Source organism: Eptesicus fuscus, chromosome 18 (genome assembly GCF_027574615.1).
Source record: "Eptesicus fuscus isolate TK198812 chromosome 18, DD_ASM_mEF_20220401, whole genome shotgun sequence".
NCBI classification, from domain to species: Eukaryota; Metazoa; Chordata; class Mammalia; order Chiroptera; family Vespertilionidae; genus Eptesicus; species Eptesicus fuscus.
This window is the reverse complement of record NC_072490.1, coordinates 30539914-30561508: the sequence shown is the minus strand read 5'-3', so window position 1 is coordinate 30561508 and position 21595 is coordinate 30539914. Positions and strand designations below refer to the sequence as shown.

The window sequence follows — 21595 nt, the reverse complement described above, 5'->3', positions numbered from 1 at the left end:
GCTCGCCCCCTACTGGGGATTGAGCTCACAACCTGGGCATGTGCCCTGACCTGGAATGGAACTGTGATCTCTTGGTTCATGGGTTGAAGCCACATGAGCCACACCAGCCGGGCTCCAGCACTATTTTTAAAAAGACTTTCCTTTCTTGATGGACTTTTCTTCGTCCCTTTGTCAAAGAGGAGTTAACTACATTGGTATAGGCCTGTTTCTGAACTCTATTCTGTACCATTGATCCATGTATCAGTTCTTTCACTAACATCATGCTGTCTTGCTTATGTTAGCTTTATAGCAAGTCTTGTACTCCAGTAGAGTAAGTTTTCCAATTTTCTTATCCTTCTTCAGTATCGTGTTGGCTATTCTGCATCTCTTACCTTTTCATATAAACTCTAGAAGCAGTTTGTTGATTTCCACAAAAGAGCTTGCTGAGATTTTGACTGAAATTGTGTTTAATCTATAATCACAATGGGAAGAATTGACATCTTAACAATATTGATTCTCCCTATCCACAAATATGGAATATCTCTCCACTTATTTAAATATGTTCAGTTTCTTTCATCAGCTATTGTTGATTTCTAGTTTAATTCTATTGTGGTCTGAGAACATACTCTGTTTTATTTTTATTCTTTTAAATCTGGTAAGGTATGTTTTATGGCCTACATTGTGGTCTAACTTGGTGAATGTTCCATGTGACTTGAGAAGAATCTGTACTCTGCTGTTGCTGGATGAAGTATCGCTTAAATGTGAATTCGATCAAATGTATTGATGTTGTTATTCAGTTCAACTATATCCTTGCTCATTATCTGCCTGCTGGATCTATTCATTACTAAAATAGTGGTGTGAAGTCTTCAACTATAATAGCGGGTTTATCTATCTTTCCTTGCAGTTCTATCAGGTTTTGTTCCGTGTATTTTGATGCTCTGTTAAGTATGGTTATGTCTTCCTGGAGAACTGACCCCTTTAATATCATGTCCTGCCTTCTCTTTATCCCTGATCCATTTTCTGCGTTGCCTGAAGTCATTAGGCTATTCCAGCATTCTTTTGATTAGTACTAGCATGGCATAGCTTTCTCCACCTCTTTACTTTCAAATTATCTGCGTCTTATATTTAAAGTGGATTTCTCACAGCACACAGTTAGGAATAGTTTTTGTCCACTGACAATCTGTCTTTTAATTTGTATAGACTACTTGCACCATGTTTGTAACTGCTTTCTATTTGTTCCACTTTACCCTTATACCTAATTTTGAATTTGTAATTTTGTATTCTCTGTCTTAAAGGGAACCCTTTACAAACGGAAGTCACCCTTAATGTCTGGCATGCATTAAGTAACGGTAAAAGAAAAAGGAAAAAAGGTGCAGACCAGCCCTGGCCGGGCAAGAGAGATGCAGGGATTCAGGGACGCAACTGTGTAATATAATACCTAGGCGCACCGGCCTCTGCTGGGTGGGTCCAAATCCCCCAGATACTGACAAACACTTCAGCCAATGGGAGTGTTTCTTTAGTCCAATTCTGACGGCAGGGGGCCCACCTGCCCTTCTGCTGGGTCCAGAGTGGGCGTGGCTTACACGTCCGCATGTTTATTGCCTGGCTAACTTGGCGTTGGTCTGTGTTGCCATGACGACCGTTGCCGAGTCACTGAAGACGGGCTTGTAAACTCTTGCTGCACGTTGAAGACTGGGTACCTGTCGAAGATCCTTGACGGTGGTTCCGTTTCCTAGGAATACACTTACCAGTAGGAATAACAGGATTCTGTGGACTTTTTTCACCCGAATTCTTTAGCTGCCCGGATGCCATCGCCTGGCGCCCCTCTGTGGGCTCCGCAGTAAATGCCCCCACCCCAGCCCTGCAAGCCATGACCCCCGCGGGCTGCAGGCTCCGCTTGCACCGTGGGGTGTTCATTTGCATCAGTGCACTTATTCGCTGCCATTTAAGTTTACCTTAGAGGATGCGGGGTGGGGGTGGGACGGTCTAAGGTAGGCTTGCTGATCTGCGCTGCGGGTGTGTCGGGGAGCCAGCATAACAGGGCTTCTGTCTTTGCAGAGCCATGAGCGGCAAGAGGAAGGAAATTGCCCTGCAGGTAAGCCTCAAGGGGCGCTGACTTCCAGCACTTGGTTGGGGTTGGAGGATGAGGAGGGTGCTGTGGCCGGGAAGTTCAGTATAGAAGTGATACTCTTTGCCAGCAGTATATGACAGACAGGCAGTGTTCTCAAACCTGCGTATAGATCTCGGACTCTCTCTCTCTATATATAGTGATGGCAATTTTTTGTGCACTTAAATACAAACAAGTATAACGTTGGATTTAAGCGCTTTATGCTTAACAGTGCTTATACAGTCTTGAAACTCTATAACACTTTTATAGTTTTAAAAATAAAACTAAACAACCAAGAAATATTGATCAATATAATTTGATGTGACATATTTATTGTTGAAATAGAATTGCATCTTGCTGCGAGAATATGATATAGATTCTGTTGAGTTTGGAACTGTATGCTCTCTGGAGACCCAGTGGTCCCACGACTGATCTATTCAATCATTTGCTTACTCAACAAGTTATGTTTTGGTATTTTACGTGCTGTGTGTGCCTTTGTCATAGAAAGTGCTTCACTTTCATTTGCGCCTAAGATAAGTGAATCCATAAGCCCACGCCTGCTGTTTCTTCCTGGCCCTGGACAATACGTCGGGGGATTCTAAGCTTGTGGTAAACGTGCAGGCGTGGGCTGTGGGATCCGGGGGAGTGCTTTGTCATAAGGAGACCATCTGGATGATCTGTCATACGGGTACATTTTAAAGTAAACTTTAAAATGTCTGAGTCAGCTCCGCCCATCAGGATAAATGCTCAGGCCACAGGCACCCCCTGGAGAGTAGAAGGCAGGGTCCTGAGACACCTAACTTCACTTTCATTGTTCTCAGGGGCACCAGCACTGCACATGTGAATTTCAAAAGCCTAGTGATTTTTTTGAAAGGGAGAAAGCCTTTTCATTTTCAGTCTAAGGATAGTGCATGCGGTGTGGGGGAGGAAGGAGCTTTAGACTGGAAGCCTGAAAAACGCTTTGTTTTATTAATCCCAGGAGGATATTTTTTCCATTGATTTTTAGAAAAGAGTTGAAGGAAGCGGGGGAGGGGGGGGTAAAAGGGGGAGGGAGGTGGGAGAAGAGGAAGAGAGAAACACCGATGTGTGAGAGACACATTGACTGGTAGCCTCCCGCAGTCGCCCCAACCAGGGCTGGGAATCAGGGCTGGGGATTGAGCCTACAACCAAGATATGTGCCCTTGACGGGGAATCAAACCCAGGACCCTTCAGTCCACAGGCCTTTGCTCTATCCATTGAGCCAAACTGGCGAGAGTCAGAAGCCTGAAAACTTGATACAGTTCTTGAGTCTTAGACAACTCTGGGATTTTGGACAAACCACATAACTGCCTATCTGTAGAAAGAGGACATGAGGGGAGTTATCCCATAGGGCCTTCCAGCCTTAATGTTCTAGCAGTCTAGAGTTATGAATCCTGCCATCTGCGCACATTCTGTCTGTAAACAAATTCTAAGCACCTGGCCCTAGCACTTACTGCTGCAAAAATGATTTTCTCAACCTCTCTGTGCCTCTATATCCTTTGTGTAAATGGGAGGGAAAACCCAGAACCTGAAGAGAGAATGGTTGTGACAAAACTTCTTTAGAGAAGCCCTAGCCAGTTTGGCTGAGTGGATAGAGTGTCGGCCTATGGACTGAAGAGTCCCAGGTTTGATTCTGGTTGAGGGCACATGCCCGGATTGTAGGCTCGATCCTCAGTGCGGGTCATGCAGGAGGCAGCCGATCAATGATTCTCTCTCATCATTGATGTTTCTAGCTCTCTCTCCCTCTCCCTTCTTCTCAGAAATCAATAAAAATATATTTAAACAAACCAAAAGAACAAAAACTTCTTTAGACACTTCCAGGCTAGTCTGAATGCTGTCTGTGGTGGCTCTAAAAGTTTTGTCTCATGTGTCTATACCTTTATACCCTTTGGGGCTAATAACATTTTTTAGCAATTTTTTTTATGTGTTTCCCCAGAGCTCTTGAGTTAAATTCAAAGTAAGTGCTCCTTGCGTTGGTGGTACCGTGGTGAGCATAGCTGCCTTCCAAAGCCAGTGCTCCCTGTGCCGAGGGAGGAGGGAGAGAAGGTGTGCACCGAGGCTTCTGTGGAAACATTGCCTATCAGGTCAACCCCTTGAAAGCAATGCTCTAGGGTCTGCCAACCCAGGAACCCTGTTCCCTCTCTGGCTAAGACTATTTAGGGTCCCTCCTAAATAGAAATAGAAATAACAGGACATCCAGAGACAGTGGAGTCAAAAGGTGCCACACACTCCCCATGGGTTCCCTACGGGGTCTGCATGTTCCCCATACTGTTCTGCTCCGGCCCTGCTCCGAGGAGGGAGATCTTCAGCTGTCCAAAGGGCCCTGGCGGCACGGCTGGTGTGGCTCACTCCGTCACAGGTGTGCCCCACAGACAGTTGCCACTGACAGCAGAGCCTCTGAAAGCCACTGTTGTGAGAGAGAGGGTGGGGTGGGGGCGGGGATCCTCAGAACCCTTCTGTCACTTTCCTCAGGACTATCGCTGTGGGCCCAGCATGACATCAGTCCAACTTGCTTCTCTCATGTAAGGCATCAAGAAGACTTCTCTTTTTTAAAAAAATCAAAACAAAAAAGTATGAAAACATGATTTTTTTCAGAAAGGTGGATCTTTAATAGAGTATTTGCAGATATTAGGTTTCGAGCCCTTTTAAAGGGACACAGACCTTAGCTTAGCTGTATTAAGAATAAGTGGTAATTGTCATGCTCTTTTAACTTATATGGTTTCAAACTAGCTCCCTACCAAAAAAAAAAAAAAAAAAAAGGCTTACCAATTACAAAGGGAAAGAGAATAATTTCACAGTGGAGGAGCCTGACAGACGTTTGAGCTTTCCCTCTCAACCATCTTGGGGAAATAAACTTTACCACGAGCTGCTGCACAGCAGCCTTCAGAAGCACCTACGAAGTTCTCTCTAGAAAGGGCTCACTGGGTACGCACTGGGTCAAGGACCACACAAGCAGAGGGTGCACGAACAGGGCCCCTGGCAATTCCTCAGTGTCCTTTAAGACGACCCGCCATGTGCCACCCATGCAGGCTCACAGAGGGCCTCCTCCTACTCCACCTGAACTCCATGGGGAAGGTCTCTGCCCTTTGAACTTCCATGTAACCCAAAGCAGGTGCGATCCAAGTGAACATCAGCAGTAATGAGGGAGATGGAAATTGTATGTCACCTGATAGGATGCCATGAGAGGAACATTCTTCTGCTTCTCTGACACTCCAACCAATTCCAATCAGTTCCAACCAATCCAACTAATTCCAACCAACTCCAACCAATCCAACCATCTCCAACCAGTTCCAATCAGTTCTAACCAATTCCAACCAATCCAACTAATTCCAACCCATCCAACTAATTCCAACCAATCCAACCAATCCAATCATCTCCAACCAATCCAACTATCTCCAACCAGTTCCAATCAGTTCTAACTAATTCCAACCAATCCAACCAATCCAACTAATCCAATCATCTCCAACCAACTCCAACCAATCCAACCATCTCCAACCAGTTCCAATCAGTTCTAACTAATTCCAACCAATCCAACTAATCCAATCATCTCCAACCAACTCCAACCAATCCAACCATCTCCAACCAGTTCCAACTAATTCCAACCAATCCAACCAATCCAACTAATCCAGTCATCTCCAACCAATTCCAACCAATCCAACCAGCTCCAACTAATTCTAACCAATTCCAACCAGCTCCACTTATCCAAAGATGCACAGCCTGACTGTAATCAGGAGGAAACACCAGACACACTCAAACTGAGGAACATTCTACAAAATAACCAGTATGCAGTATTTAAAAGTGTCAAAGTCATGAAGATCAGAGCCTAAAGAACCATTCCAGACTGAAGGAGACTAAAGAGGCCTGACAAACCTGGCACATGATTCTGATCAGAGCTTTTGCTACTATGACTTTATTGGGAGGATCAGTAACACTTGAATAGAGTTCAAGAGTTACATAATAATATACGTGTTCATTTTTTAATTGTGATGGTTGTATTGTGGTTACGTTGGAATAATGGGCTATTAGGTTGATAATTTACTTTCAAATAATTCAAGAAGAAAAAGTTCTTTATATTGTACTTGCAAATTTCCTGTAAGTTTGAAATTGTTTCAAAATAGCCAAAACCGGTTTGGCTCAGTGGATAGAGCGTCGGCCTGAGGACTGAAAGGTCCCAGGTTCGATTCCGGTCAAGGGCATGTACCTCGGTTGCGGGTACATCCCCAGTAGGGGGTGTGCAGGAGGCAGCTGATCGATGTTTCTAACTTTCTATCCCTCTCCCTTCCTCTCTGTAAAAAAAATAAATAAAATATATATTTAAAAAAAGAAATTGTTTCAAAATAAAAACATACAAAAATGTATACTATTTATAAAGAGGGATAATATGTATTTCTCCTTGTATTTAATTTTTGATATAACTCAGAATACTTTGTAGATAATAGAAAATGTGGAGAAATGGCCATAAACTCACTGTCAATTTCTGATGTGGATGTTCAAATATATTTAAGAAAAGATGTGCAAAATATATACACCAACTCCAACCAATCCAACCAGCCCCAACTAATTTTAACCAATTGCTGAGAAAATTAAGGAAGATTTAATAAATGATGAGAAACAGCATATTCATGGCCTGGAAGACTCAAAGTTGTTAATATTTCAATTATTTCCTAGATTGATCCACAGAATCAATGCAATCTCAATTAAAATCTCTGCAGGAGTTTTCGCAGAAATTGCCAGGCTGGCTGTAAAATGTTTGTAGAAATGCAAAGGACCTAGAATAGCCAATACAATCTTGAAAAAGACAAAATATGGAGGCCTCACACTGCCTGATTCCAAGACTTATTGTAAAGCCACAGGAATGAGAGAGATAGGGGGAGAGAGAGAATGAGACAGAGAGAGACAGAGAGAGACAGAGAGAGAGAGAGAGAGAGAGAGAGAGAGAGAGAGAGAGAGAGGAATCTTTAGCAAATACATCAGTGTCTCCCCATTCGTGCCCTCAGTAATACAGTATCTGTTCTTCTTTGATGTTAGGTCAACATCAGCACCCAGGAGCTTTGGGAGGAAATGCTCAGTTCCAAAGGACTAACAGGTAATTTACGATAACTGTTGAGATCCATCCTTTTAAAAACTGCTAAATGACACATTTACCATGAAGAGAAAAGCTGCGATGATCACCATTTTCCTATAACCTTGAGTTTCATGAAGAACCAGGTGATTTCTTTGTGTATGTAGTTCTGGCTTGAACATCTACCTGCTGGTGAGCTCTGTTCGGGGAATTAGTCAGTACTGTGCGGTAGCAGGCCTCCGGGTCAGGTGCAGGCAGAAGAGAGGTTCCCTCGTACCCACCCCGGGCGCACAGCACAGACGGGGACCGAAGCAGACCGCGGTATCCAAGTTCCCACCTGGGTCGCTATCAGAGTCACTTTCCAGGAGAACAGTGTTGACGTTCTAAAGTGAACAAAACCCTCCTTTACCCAAAGCAAGTCACTTGGGGGTAATTCATCAGGGGGAAAGGTCAAAGCTCTGTTTATTATCAAAGAAGCTAAGAATTGATTGTATGCTGACAGGTCACCTACAGTGGCTTCTTCCTTTTAGAATAGACGGTTTCAGTCCATTCAAATATTTATTGAGGGCCCCTCTGGGCTGGGTCTGCACGTAGCCTGAAAATTCCTTATGGCAAAGGGATCATGGTAAGTAAATGGTTTCCCATTTCCCTACACTGCTTCATTGTGTTTAGAATCGGGAACAACGAGTTGCTAAGAAGGAGGGATAGCTGTGTTTCCACACTTGCTCATACTCTGACGGGATAATAAATCTCTGCCACCACTAATGTCCCTGCAAACGACATCCATCTGCGGGAGGTAGAATGCGCGGGTGTACACTTTGCCGGACATGGACGCGGGGGCTCACGGAGCCGCCCGGCTTCCTTCCCGGTTCCGCGCAGTGGTCGATGTCTATCAAGGCTGGTGTGGCCCCTGCAAGCCCGTGGTGAGCCTCTTCCAGAAGATGAGGATCGAGGTTGGCCTGGACCTTCTGCACTTCGCATTGGTAAGATCCTCTCTCGGCGGCGGTCACACGACATTGGAAGAAAAGGGAAACATTTAAACCCAGGAACAGAGTGTGAGCTCCCTTCTCAGAGCCCTGAAGAGGCATCCACTGTGGATTTTTTATCAGTCATGCTGCCTCAGCCCCTCACTGACAGTCCCTCCGGCTGCAGGGACAGAATACCTGTCACTCCAACAGGCGTGCTCCCTCTTGGCTCACCGACACTGTGAACTCTGGAGTTTCCCCTTCAGAGCCCAGGGTTTCAGGATCTCTATCCCCCGCTCCGCAAAGGGGAACGATGAGTGAACACTTACTTGGGTTAATGTATGGCAATGGGGATACATTCCAGAGACGTGTGCAAGAGACACTCCATGGTTTGAGGTTCAAAGACTGAACACAGGAGACGGGCTTGACGCTAATCTCGCCACAAGTTTGACTTCAAGGGCTCTGGCTCCTCCCGCCCTTGGGAGTGGGTTTGGAGCTTCTGCCGGGTGTGGGGAGGGGATGTCCGGGCAGGCGTCTCAGACACCAGGGCAGTTGGAGGTTAGCGCAGGGGTTAGTGAGACACCAGGGCAGCTGGAGGGGTGGCTGGTGGGGAGCAGGGGAAACCATCGTTTCCTCCTCGTTTTATTCCTCAAAGAAGAACGACTGCCAACAATTTTTGCCAACGTGTTGACAGGACAGTTGTTATGATTCTGATGAAAAAACAATAGAAGCATGAAAGCAAGTCAGGGCTTCACCTGGGGAGGGCAGTCATGGTGTGTGTGAAGCACATTTGCGGGGAGTGTATGTGATAGGTGGTGTGTGATAGTGTGATAGGTGGTGTGTGTGTGTGATAGGTGGTGTGAGTGTGTGATATGTGGTGTGTGTGTGTGATAGGTGGTGTGTGTGTGTGATAGGTGGTGTGTGTGTGTGATATGTGGTGAGTGTGTGATAGGTGGTGTGTGTGTGTGATATGTGGTGTGTGAGAGTGTGATATGTGGTGTGTGAGAGTGTGATAGGTGGTGTGAATGTGATATGTGGTGTGTGTGTGTGATATGTGGTGTGTGTGTGTGAGAGTGTGATAGGTGGTGTGAGTGTGTGATATGTGGTGTGTGTGTGTGATAGGTGGTGTGTGTGTGTGATATGTGGTGTGTGAAAGTGTGATAGGTGGTGTGAATGTGATATGTGGTGTGTGTGTGTGATAGGTGGTGTGTGTGTGTGATATGTGGTGAGTGTGTGATAGGTGGTGTGTGTGTGTGATATGTGATGTGTGAGTGTGTGATAGGTGGTGTGTGTGTGTGATATGTGATGTGTGAGTGTGTGATAGGTGGCGTGTGTGGTGTGTGGAGTGCAGTGTACGTGTGGATGTCCTGTGTAGTCCCTGACATCATGCCCCTGTACCCGCTGTGCCCGGGACCCTCTGACAGCTTGTTTCTTCAGGCGGAGGCAGACTGCCTTGACGTCCTCGAAAAGTACCGCGGGAGGTGTGAGCCTACCTTCCTGTTCTACGCAGTAAGTACGTTTTCAGAACCAGGACTGTTTGATGGTTGCAGATCATTGGAGTTCAGATGGGTGAGCCTCACGGGCATTAATTCTCACTGGGAGTCACCAAGGGGTCACACTGATCCAAGCACGTGATGTGGTTTCTCCTTGACTGCCTTTCTCATTTTGCTGAGGACGATGTCCTGAAGTCCTGGTAATGCAGGGCCCCACTGGCCCGGTGGCCTGGGCCCTGCTCACCAGCTGGCCGTACATCACCTGAGCGGGGGCAGCTTCTGGCCGGGCTGCAGGGGAGAGAACAGGAGTCACTGATATGCTGCTTCGGGCTGGTGGACACTCCCGACTGAGGTTTCACTCAGAGCAGAGTTTCAGCTTCCTATGCTCTGCTCCGTGGAGGGGAGCTTCCAGCACACCCAGCACCCTTCATGGGCGGACGAGCTCTGCATGCACCTTTATCCTATCTAATAAAGAGGGAATGTGCAAATTGACCGTCACACCATCACAAAGGTGGCAGCGCCCAGTCCCCTCAGCCCTGCCGGAGTCCCCCAGTCCTTTCAGCACCGCCGGGGGGCCGGTGAGGGCGCCTGGCAGACGCTCCTTGCACCTGCCGCTGGAGTCCCACAGTCCTTTCAGTCCAGCCGGTGGGGGGGGCGGCAAGTGCACAGTGTGGCCGGACCCGCCCTCAGCCCCCCAGCCGCCCAGGCCAGCTCAAGGTGCAGGCAAGCCTCGGATGTCGGCTGCTCAGCCCCCCAGGGTGGGCCCAAGGTGCAGGCAAGCCTCGGATGGCGGCTGCCCAGATGCCCAGGGTCACCCAAGGCTCAGGTAACCAGGGTCGGCCGAGGCTTGCGCTGCCGGCAGTGGCAGCAGCAGAGGTGTGATGGGGGCACCGCCTTTCCCTGATTGCCAAGTTGCCTCCCGCCCCTGAGGGCTCCCAGACTGTGAGAGGGGGCAGACCAGGCTGAGGGACGCCCCCTCCAGTGCATGAATTTTCATGTACCAGGCCTCTAGTGTAATCATAAAACGTGAAGGTCGTTTACGGAAAGTCAGAAATGAGAGGGACTGTTGAGGACAGCCAAGCGGTGCAGTGTGTTGAAGATAATTGGGATGCCTTTGGTATGACATCCATGCTCCATACACCCAGGGCCCACTGTCACTCCTGGCTCTCTAGGTCTCCTGACGGGCACTGAAGGCAACTGAATGATATCTTCTTCCTGACCCAGTCCAGCCCTCTCCTTATACTGGGAAACTGGGGTGTGTGTCCCTTCCCCCCGCCCTCCCCAAGGCCTCCTGATAGCCAGGCCAGGGTTGTTTAGTTTGGAAACGTTTGGGCCCCTCAGCACTGCAAGTATTACAGATTGGGAGCTTATGATAAAACATTTGCACCTTGAGATTTAGTAGGGAGACTGAAGTTATATGATGGAACATGGGTGGGCGGGAGGGAGACGTGGGAAGGAGCTAAGATGAGCGTGCTCCCCAGCCAAACTGACATGGGGCGCATTTGCAGAAAGGGATCGCCCCACAGTGGTCTGCTTGCTGAGCCCACAGTGATGGAAGCATCATATGATCAGCTGTGTTGGGACATGTGCCTAGTGGCTCTCACACTGTGGAGGTCCACTCGGGGGTGGATGGGAATGGAGGGGAACCCACTCTCTGCGAACTGCTCTCTCCCGGCTACTCCTTTCTGAGTCATACGCCTAGACGCTGCTGAACAAGTGAAAGCAGGAAACTGGGGTTCACCCCAAACACCACCTGACCTCCCAGATGGAGTTGGGAATCGAGTCTTGTCTGGAATTCCAAGCATCCTGTACACCCCCATTAAAGCAATGACCTCGTTCTATTGTAATTGTTTGACGATCACCTTTCTGCCCCCACTCGGCTTCCCACTCACTGAGGGCACGACTGTGTCTTTTTGTGTTCAGTGTCATAGTCTTTGCCTGGGTCTCGGTGCTTGACAGATAAGTGCTTAATAGATGTGTGTTGAGTGCATGAGCCAAGTATAGGCAACTCACAACCTAGTGTGCCCTGCCCCTCCCTTAGCTGACTCCCCATTGCCCTGAAGGAAGTCTGAAAGGAGGGTCTGGTGTAGAAAGCAGAGAAGTGGATGGAGGCTGTGGGCCTGGGGCCAATGGACCTTGACCTTGACCTTGGGCACACTCCTAAACCAAGCGCTTGGACACTCCCACTGGTTCTTGAAGACATTAGCATCTGGGTTTCATGGGCTTGAGCAGCACCTCCGTCCTGTTGCAGGGAGGGAAACTGGTGGCTGTGGTTAGAGGGGCCAACGCCCCCCTGCTGCAGAAAACCATCCTGGACCAGCTGGAGGCCGAGAGGAAGGTGCTGGCTGAAGGCAGAGAACGGAAAGTGGTAAGGAGACCGGCCACGCAGCAGGCTCAGGGCGTGCTCCAGGCCTGCCGTGCCCTCCCCGTCCCACTAACTTTCCTGGGCCTGTCAGCTGGAAGCTTCAGGGAGAGCACCAGGCCCCGCTGCCATGTGCATTTTGAAATCTTCTTTCTGGAGCCTTCTTTTAAAGAGCTGTCCCTTCGCCCAGAGCGCTTCAACCTTCTTTATCCATCTCCCTTTCTCCCCTACTTCTACTCTTCACAGGGCTTCTGGATCACTGTCAAGGAAGTCAGAAATGAAAATAAAGGGATGGAATGGGGAAGTGGCAGGCGGAGTCCAGCCTCAGGGCGAGCTCTCTCCTGGTGACCTGCCACCCTCACCTCGCATTCCTGAAAGTCTTACTCGTGATCCCAGAGGGCTCGTGTCCTGAACTTAGAAATTAAGCTCCGTCAGGACCATGAGAAACAGCCTGTGGTTCTGAGCTATGATTTCCCCGGTGACACAGGCCGAGTTTTCGTAAATAATTGGCTGCCTCCGAAGAACGGCACACCTGCGGCAGAGAGAGGGCCATTTCCTGGTGCTCTGAGCACCTGCCAAAGAGCCTTCCTGCTCAGCGTCCATCGTTCCAGTTCTCACATTCAATTCCAAAGGACAAAGTCCTGTTTTTATAGAATGGACGGGAATCGAATCATACTTCCCCCCCAGGAAACTGGCAATTTCCCCCCAAGAAAGACGATCACTGTGTGGGCAATCGCTTCATATTTACTCGCATTTCAGTCCTTCCGTTGCCAGCTCTGTATGTGTACTCGATGCTTGTGGAAACAGGCAGATTGTGAGCCTTAAGCTCAGCACGCATTTCCTTGTCTCCAAACACTCTCACCACCCCCTCCCCGCGCCGTCGCACACCTGCTAGCAAGGACCTCCTGGTTTCCAAGACGGATCATCTTGGCCCTTTGGTTGCTCTGTATTTTGAACCTTTATGTTTTGGGTTTCTGCGGGTTTTTGAAGGTTTTTCGGTCATTTTAATGAACTAACGACCTCTGCTCATGACCAATTTGCATCAGATCAAAGATGAGGCTCTCTCTGAGGAAGAGGAACGCGTTTCCCACGGGAAGGACGGTGGCGAAGACGCGGACGTGGGTGAGTGCCCAGCCAACCAGCAGGGCCAAAAAGGCAAAGCAGACTCCGACTTGATGTGTTTTTAAAAAATACACGAGTGGTCAGTTTATCGAGCCACCTGAGCTCTGGGAAGTTGTAAAACGTTTTGCCTCCGGTCACCTGACCTCCAGCATCATTTCATATCTCCTTTCTGTCCTTTAATGGCATTTGGGGCGCTTTTCACAGCTTTCTGATCATGTTCAAATAGAGCAAGTGTGACTTTCATGGCAATTAGCCGGCGTCAGGAAAAACTCCATGTAATAAAGTGGAGGCTATCGACACTAATATTGTAAAAGGAACGATGTTGATGTTTCCTTAGTCCTTATTTCAGCTAAAGAGCTCAAGTTTCTTTCTTTTTTTTCTCACCTTTTTTTCTGAAGTATCAGAAAGTCAGCTGAACACCTTCTCTCCCCACAGCCCTGCACCCTCTGCCCTTGCTCCCCAAGTACAGCTCAGGATTCCACACTGCCCTGCCCGGCAGGTCTTCCCGAGCCTCCTGACAGTGTGGGGAGAAGCCCGTCAGCCAGGCCGTGGCTGGGGAGGAGGAAGGCCACTGAGACACCAGAGGAAGCCAGGCCCAAGTTCAGGGACAGCGCCGGAAAGAGAAGGAAGAGTCGGTGACTGCACGAAGTAGAAAGGCTGTGTATTGGTGTGTGGGCCATGAGGATGTTCGAGTTGGGGTCTAACAAGGAAAGAGGCCCAGTTTAGGAGAGCAAGATGGTTCCAGTGTGAAAAGAAAAACCGTCGATTTGACTTCTGTAGGACACATTTGTTGCCTCCTTTTTGGATTACCTCCTGTGATTCCCCTCCCCCTTATTTTCCTTCAAATCCTATCTCTCCGCCTAGAAAACAATGCAAAACCCTGTCCTTGCCCTTGCCTTCCTCTCCCCCACTCTGAGCTTCTGGAACTTTGTCCACACTCCACGGGCCACCCCACCTGCGGCTGCTGCCTGCTCCCCGCTCCCCCGACCTGCTCCTGCCCAGGGCACCACGTACCTTCTTCATGCCATATCCGAGGGACCGTTCCCAGTCACGTCCTACGGCATCTTCCTACAGACGTGGACGTCCGCAATGTCTTCCTTCTCCATACCCTCTTCTCTCCTGGTTTCTCTTGGTCACGGCCTTTCTCGGTGCCCCCCCCCCCCTCCCCCCCACCCCCCCCCCCCTTCTCCAGCCTCTCCTCAGCCTCCCCTTCACCAGCGTCTTTTCTTTTACTCCCTTTTCAAGCTGGAGTTCTCCAGGCCCCTGCTCTGGCCCATTCTCTTCTCACCGTACACCTCTGAGCTGATCTCACTCCCTGGTCAATGTATAAGGACATTTATGTAAGAGTCCCCTAAAGTCTAAGGGCTCATAGGACGTTCTAAGTGGAATTCACAGAAAAATGAGTAGAGTTGTTGCTTCAAACAATTCACGCCTTGCAGTACGCTTTTTTTGTTGTTGAGATTTCTGGATATTGTCAAGTCTCATTGCAACACAACTGATGTAAGTGTTGAGAACAGAAGAGGCTCGGAGGACACAGAGTCTGTGGAGAGCAGAGGTTGCTCCCCAAGACCACGTTCCTACAAACAGCAGTACAACAGGACAGGTTTCCTGACCGGACACCGGGCTCCCTACAGCTCCGGCGGCCGAGCCGGGGACTGTGGTCACGTGGCATCTCCCTCAGCGTCACGGCTGATGGGACCCATGGACACTGACCAAAGGCAGCCAGTCAGTAGACGCGTCAGTGAGCTCTGCCTGGGGCCTCAGCTGCGACCACCACGCTGGCCAGTTTGGGCTTCTCCCCGGGGGAGTGGAACTGAGGCGGAGAAGACTAGAGAGCTGCAGCTTGGTCATGGGTGCTGACGCTGAAGGGTCATGTGGACTCAGGGCCCCGGACAGCCCTCCTTGGCCACGTGCCAGGGAAGTAAGACAGAAGCATTGGCAAAGGAGCCCGCAGAGTGAGAGGAGAACACAGTAGTCAGCAGTCAGAGGCCAGGAATCATGAGGGTGACAGGAAGGAACAGGAGTAGCCCTCCTCCCCCTGCAGGCCTCCTCTCTCAGCCATTTCTGGGTTTCTGTCTTTGATCTCCTCCCACTCCTCCCTTGCCCCTTCCCCCTCCATGCCCTCCCCCTCCCTCCCTCCCTCCCTCCCTCCCTCCCTCCCTCCCTCCTTCCCTCCCTCCCTCCCAGGTCTGTGTCCCTGGCATGTCTCTGTCCCCTGCAGCCAGGTTGAGGTTGAGGTCTGGAGCCAGGCCTGTGCTCCCACTAGAGTCCAGGTCTGCAGGGCCACAGCCAGAGGCCAGGCGAGGGGCCCCTGGGAGCTGTGCGCAGAGGCTGTGTGGTCCCTGCAGGCGGCCTCCTGAGAGCCTCCAAGATGGATGAGCCCAGCGTCTGACAGCACCACCTTGGCTTATTACAGCTTCATCGGAGAAGGCCTGTACCTTGGCGATCATTAAACCAGACGCAGTCGGCCACGGGAAGACTGATGAGATTATCATGAAGGTACAGAGACAGCACTCACCCCACGGGCTGTCCTCGGGTCTCCTCGGGTGGAAAACAGGGGTGGGCATCGTGGAGCAGTGTCCTTCCTAGTGGGGAGAGAACGCTTTTAAGGAGCTTTAACCCCAATTCCATGTAAGTAAATTAAAATTTAAAAATCTAAGCAGGAAAGATACGATCAAGATGAGGATTTCCGCTGCTTTTAATGTTGGCTTTTCTATTATCTTTTACTTTTCTACTCATTTAGATGGGAATCTGGGCTTTCTTTACCCTTTCAGAATGTGTGTGTATATTCTGCAGATCCAGGAAGCTGGGTTTGACATTTTAATGAGTGAAGAGAGGACCATGACGGAGGCAGAAATGCGACTCTTCTACCAACACAGAGCTGGAGAGGTCAGCTCGTCCGCTCCCATTGCCCAACCCACTCCCATCTCTTCTCTTCCGAGTATGATTACAGGTTATTAGTTTGGGAGAAAATAGAGTATTATGAAGAACAAGAATATAACAGAAGGTGGCTGTGAATTGGTTCACTAATGATGCTGTATCAGTGAAGGTGCTTTGGCTGCAGGAAGAGATTTGGACTCTACCTTAAGTGACGAAAGAAGGGATTTATTGAAAGGATACTCCATAACTCTGGGGATTGAAGAGTTGAATGAGAAGGTGGTGGGGAGAAGAACCAAGACAGTGGTCGGGAATGTTAGGAGCGAAACCTCAGGGGCAGTCACTTCGGGTGCAGGCCTCACTGTTCTCCCTGTAGCCAGAGGGTCCCTGGTGCTGCCCTTGAATTCGGGGTCAGCCACCTCCCTTTGCATCTGCTTGGCTCATGGACTTGGGGGAAGGAGCTGGTTGCCTCTCTTGGTCACAGCCCTCCCTCTAGTTGAGGTGTGTGTGCATGGGAGGTTTGGGGGTGTGGACAGACATTATGGTTGTCAGCCAGACTAGGGCCAAACGATGGGGGAAGGGCTGTTCAGGAAGGAGAACCAGAGAGCTGTTACTTGAAGGAAGAGGAAGGGTTCTAAAGTACTGCCACCCCGCCCCCCCAAAAAAAAAACACACCCAAAAAACAAAAATAAACCCCAAAAACAAAGAAACAAAAAAAAAAAAGTCTCAACTACACCCCACCCTTGGTTACCCAGCATCCACAGGATTTCCACATATGTGATTTTAAAAACTGCCCCTACCTAATTTCTTAACAATCTCATGTTCAACCTCAAATGAGTCAACCCAGTCTCATCTTCCTGCCTTTAGCTTACTCCTGGTTCCTCTGGGTGTGGGGGGGACATCACCACCACCCCTCCCAGGGGCCCTTCACGGACCCCACCCATCCTGTGGATGGGATGGGCCTCGCTGACTCTCGGGCCGTTCCCCTCCCTGTTCCAGGAGGCATTTGAGAAGCTGGTCCATCACATGTGCAGTGGGCCAAGCCACCTCCTGATCCTCACCAGGACTGAGGACACCGAGGACGTTGCCACTGCCTGGCGAGCCCTCATGGGGCCCTGTGACCCACACGTGGCCAGGAGGGAGCAGCCTGACAGGTGATGTCACTAGCTGGGGTCCCTACATCCATCTCAGAACCTGCACCCGGGGAAGCGGAGAGCCCTGCCTGATGGCCATGACCCGCCTTTGTTATATATTGGGGGAGACCCTGACATCCTCACCCTCTGACCCAGTCCCCGGCCCTTGGCCGAATGCCTCCTGTGACTGCCTCCTTGCGGCCTCCTCTGCCCAATTCTGAAGGCCGCTGCTGGGCCCAGGCCTCACTGTTCTCCCTGTAGCCAGAGGGTCCCAAAGGGTGGTCTCAGGACCACCTGCAACACTCACCCAGGAAACACAGATCCCAGGCCCCCCCCCCCCCCCAGGCCAGCCAAGTCAGAGCCTGGATGGGGTCTAGGAATATGCACTGCACTCAAGCCCCTCAGGGCCTACTCCCCTCCCTGGGTGTCCTGAGCGTGACACGCCCTTCTGCATATTGTCCTTGGTCTGCTCCTCGCCCCTGTGTGTTTCTAGCCTGACACCACCACTGCCAAATGCACCACGTTTGTCTTTCCTCTGAAGCTGTGAGCGGCCCAGCCACCAGGAAAGAAATGAGCAAGAGGCTAAGTAACCGAGGTTGCACCTGGTAGCTGTAGGGGCCAGGGACATTCGTCTAGGAGGCAGCCTGGGCTAGCGAAAGACAGCCCCGTGGTCAAGCTGAGGTTACCACACTCTCAGGCACGTCCCTTCGCAGAGTCTACGTTCTCTCATCTGTAAAATGGGGATCTGAGCAACTATCAAGGGGGCTATAGAGTGGCATGGTTAAGAGACAGAATTCAGAACCTCTCTTCTTCCTCTTACTGTGTGACCTTGGGCCGTGCTTTAATCTCTGCCTCGATTCCCTCATCTGAAAAATGGGTGCTATAATGGGACCTGCCAAAGATGCTGATGTGAGGATTAAATGAGCATATATATATATATGTAGGGTGTCCCTCCAAAATGTAACACACACTTTGAATAATGATAAAGGCAATGTTTATTAAAATACATTTCACTTTCAAAATGGAGCTGTCAGCTGTTAAAAGTATGTATACGTTTTTTGGGGACACCCTGTATGTATGAAGCACTTAGGACAGTGCTTGACACACAGGAAGTCCCAGCAATATTAGCATTAGCTGATGGGACTACTGAGGGGTTGACTCGGCAGACCTATCCAAAGCCCGTAGCAGGTGCCAGCCCCTGGTTATAACATCAGTAAGACGGCAGCCCCTGGGCTTCCACCAGGACTCACACCATTCTGAAACTGGGGCTCAAACAGAGTCTCCCTCCCAGGGCTGTGGCACAAGTGAGATGAAGTACCAGGCAGTGTGCCCAGAACGCTGCCCTGGCGGGACAGATGTCCGCTCCTGTCACCCTGGCTGCTGTTCCTGGCGTTTCCAACAGAGAGAAAGCCATTTCGCAGAAATGCAGGGTGCCCACTGGTAGCTGGTGACCATGTTGCCAGAGAGCAAAACATTTCTCCTTCAAATGAAACAACTGTGTCTTGTCCATGTTGCCAATGCTCCCAGTCTCCGTGCTCAGTACGGCACGGAAGTGCCCTTTAACGCGGTCCACGGGAGCCGGGACGCAGAGGACGCCCGCCGAGAGCTGGCTCTGCTCTTCCCCAGCGTTACGTTTGCAGACCACGTCCCGGAAGCCTCTCTGGGTAAGTCATCCAGGCAGGTTTGGTCTTTAGTCATCTTTAGTGAATATATTGGGGGGGGCGGGGGGGGAGGAGGCAGATAATAACCACCAAGTGTCCGATCTGATAAGGTCCTGCTCAGACAGGAGCCATTATACAGCTGCAGCCGCAGTCCTCACCAGCTTGAATGTGCGGAGTAAGAGTGCTGCTGTTAAATCCCATTACATTTTCTTGCGGCATTCTTACTTTGAAGCCGTATTTTCATTGCCAAGTTTCTTTGCATTTTCCTGTGGAAACCACTGGGAAGATAGGACTTTCTGGAAGCCGACACCCAAGCCAGTGAGTGGCCAGATGCCATCCCCTCACTTCCCCTGTTCTCTGCAGGCCCCATGCGAGGCCCCTGGTGAGGTCGCTGAGCAGAGGGTTACACAGAAGGGCGCTCTGTCACCCTCGTATCCCTCAGCCCCCACAGTTTGGGAAAAACATACTGAGTCATCACCTCCAAATATGGGTGAGAAACCTAAGACGTCCAGAGCGCACGGGACTTACCCCATTCCACGCGTGGAGAGTCAGGCCTGGCCCTGCTCCTGCTCCTGCTCCTGCTGCCGAGGTCTGCGGTTCTAGTTTGAGCCTGAAGGGACCAGGGCGTGAATATCCTGGGAAAAGCAAAGGATGTGAGGTGGGGGGAGGGGATTCTTGGGAGAAGGCCCCATGCAGATCTGAAATGGTGATAACCCGTGTGTGCCCAAATGTTTGGGTTTTAACTAATATATTTACCTAAATGTTTGCTATGTTCCTCGTTTTCTCAAGATCTGAATGCAGCCAAGTAAAATTAGGTGTTCTGAGGGCAAGGTAAAGCAGGACAGGTGTGGCCCCTGCCAGCTGAGGGCAAGCTGAGGGTGCAATGGATTCTAGAAATCCCGGGAAGTACCGAGTTCACACACCTGAGTGCGAGCTGCGATTCCTCAAAGCCATGGCCCTGCGGGGCCCGCTTTCCTCTGACACCCGCCCTCAGAGCCCCCGGTGCATTTCCTTATGTCCCCAGGGTCATGGGACGGGGTCGTCCTTTTCGGAGGGGCAACTGGAAACAAGCAGGTCTCCCTGAGGTCCAAGACTGAAGTATAAGGAGAGCGAACTGGCTGGGGAATACGCATCGGGGCCATTGGGGAGTGTTGGGAGATCATGAGGCTGACTTTTGGGCCTCAGGTGATCCTGAGCACGGGGATAGAATTCCAGAAGGGCTGAGCCCAGATCACATCCCGTGAAAAAGTGCACAGCCTCCTGCCGGCACGGCTTCGCACAGCCTCACAGGGAGCTGGTGTTCCGCCCATTTCTTGACGTGTCCTGCTTTTTTAGTTGTCAGGAGCAGAGTGTGCTTCCCACTTACCCAGCACTTTTCCTGCTAAGGGGCAAGGGTCAAGGTCACTGAAGACAGGTAATCCAGGGTTTGAATCCTGGCTCCACTATTTACCAGCTGAATAGCCTCTGGAAAACGATTTACCTTTTTGGTCCTCAGTTTCCTCATCTGTGAAATGGAGATAATGACAGATCCATTTTAGCCCCATCATAATACCTCTGTGATAAGGATCTTCCTCATAGGGCTGTTGTGAAGACGAAAGGAGACCATGGGTGCCAGGTTCTTAGCCTGGTGCCTGACACATGTTAAGCGCTCAACCCATGTTCCTCATTCTCTTACTTCTTTAATTCCTGGTCCCTAACACACACATCAGGACCTCTCGTTGCCGTCCCTTCCACCCTGACCCCTAACTTTATTGTCTGTGATGTAGCTAGGACCCCTTTTCCTCTGTTTCTTGGTGGACGGTGTGTGGGACAGAGGGCTGGGACGGGGCTGTTTCCGGAATCCTACAGAGCATCTGTCGTCCCACAGACCCCGAGGAAGGAGTGGTGCTTCCCTCCCCTGAGGATGTGCACTGAGGTGGATGTGCTGCCTCCGAAGCACGTGACCCAGGGCGTGGCCAGCAAGTGAAATGTCAGTGCGTTCCCATCTGCTGCGCTTAAGGAAAGCTCTAGAATCGGATCTTACTCTTTTGAGCACCAATTTCTTTTAGTTTAGCTATCTTTCATGAATAATAAAATATAGTTTCCTGCCTTATTAAACAGTATATAGCACATATACCTGTTTGTTTGTTTTTGGGCTATTTCTGGAATTTTACAAAATAAGCGGACATTAGTTGTACTCTGCTGTGTTGTCTCGGGGAAACGGGGTTACACAGGACAGTACTTCCCCAATAAACACTGGAATAAATCTACTTTATGGATTAAACAATTTCAGAGCTTAACTTGGTAACTATGCACCTGAAAGCAGTGCAACAGGACTGGATACGACGCTGCCAGGCCTACGGGCTTGGAGGCAGATAGGTGAGGCCCGGCCTTAAGCCCTCATGCTGCCTGTCCACGCCACACGGGCAGTCCTGTATGCTGCAGGCCTGCCACCGGGTCCTTAGTAAATCGGGGTGCTCCTAAGCAATGCTTGGGGTTTCATTGGAGCCAGGATCATCTAATTTTCCTGATGCTCCCCTCCCCCACTTTTTTTGGGTTAGATTCTGGCTAAAGCCTAATTTTAAAACCCGAGAGCTCCTCGGGGACCTGGTGGCCTCCAGCTTTCACGGAATTGCCTGACTCTGCCCTCCCTCCACGGTTGTGCCCTCGAGGGAAACCGGTTTTCAGTAAAAAGTAACTATTATTACCCCATGAATATCAACATGCACAGCCACTCCCTCTTACCAGCTTGCTCTTTGGTTTACTTGTAAATTCATTAAGCCCAGGCATCATCTTTCCTCTCGGAGTGAGCAAAAGGCCGTGTTCTTCGGCATCAC

The 21595-nt window shown here is 50.0% G+C and overlaps 1 protein-coding gene across 4 annotated transcripts; it reads left to right on the top strand.

Moving 5' to 3' along the window:
* The first annotated feature begins 2038 nt into the window (after window positions 1-2038).
* Window positions 2039-20873, top strand: NME9 (NME/NM23 family member 9). 4 transcript variants are annotated; one of them, XM_054729663.1, is made up of 11 exons: window positions 2039-2074; window positions 7133-7190; window positions 8046-8149; window positions 9569-9640; window positions 11876-11992; window positions 13033-13108; window positions 15525-15607; window positions 15905-15997; window positions 16985-17139; window positions 18646-18782; window positions 20647-20873. In XM_054729663.1, exons 1-11 carry the CDS (start codon window positions 2042-2044, stop codon window positions 20691-20693), a joined length of 975 nt encoding a protein of 324 aa, XP_054585638.1. In that variant the 5' UTR covers window positions 2039-2041; the 3' UTR covers window positions 20694-20873. The 4 variants fall into 4 exon arrangements, with proteins under 4 accessions (XP_054585638.1, XP_054585635.1, XP_054585636.1 ...); XM_054729660.1 differs by having other exon boundaries at window positions 2042-2074; window positions 8064-8149; XM_054729661.1 differs by lacking the exon at window positions 11876-11992 and having other exon boundaries at window positions 2042-2074.
* The last annotated feature ends 722 nt before the right edge of the window (window positions 20874-21595 follow it).

Excerpts from the sequence above, each read along its gene's own strand:
- NME9 (XM_054729663.1), top strand. The coding sequence starts at position 2,042 with ATGAGCGGCAAGAGGAAGGAAATTGCCCTGCAG. Across the intron at positions 2,075-7,132 it reads GGAAGGAAATTGCCCTGCAG|GTCAACATCAGCACCCAGGA; the intron begins GTAAGCCTCAAG and ends CTTTGATGTTAG. Across the intron at positions 13,109-15,524 it reads TGGCGAAGACGCGGACGTGG|CTTCATCGGAGAAGGCCTGT; the intron begins GTGAGTGCCCAG and ends GGCTTATTACAG.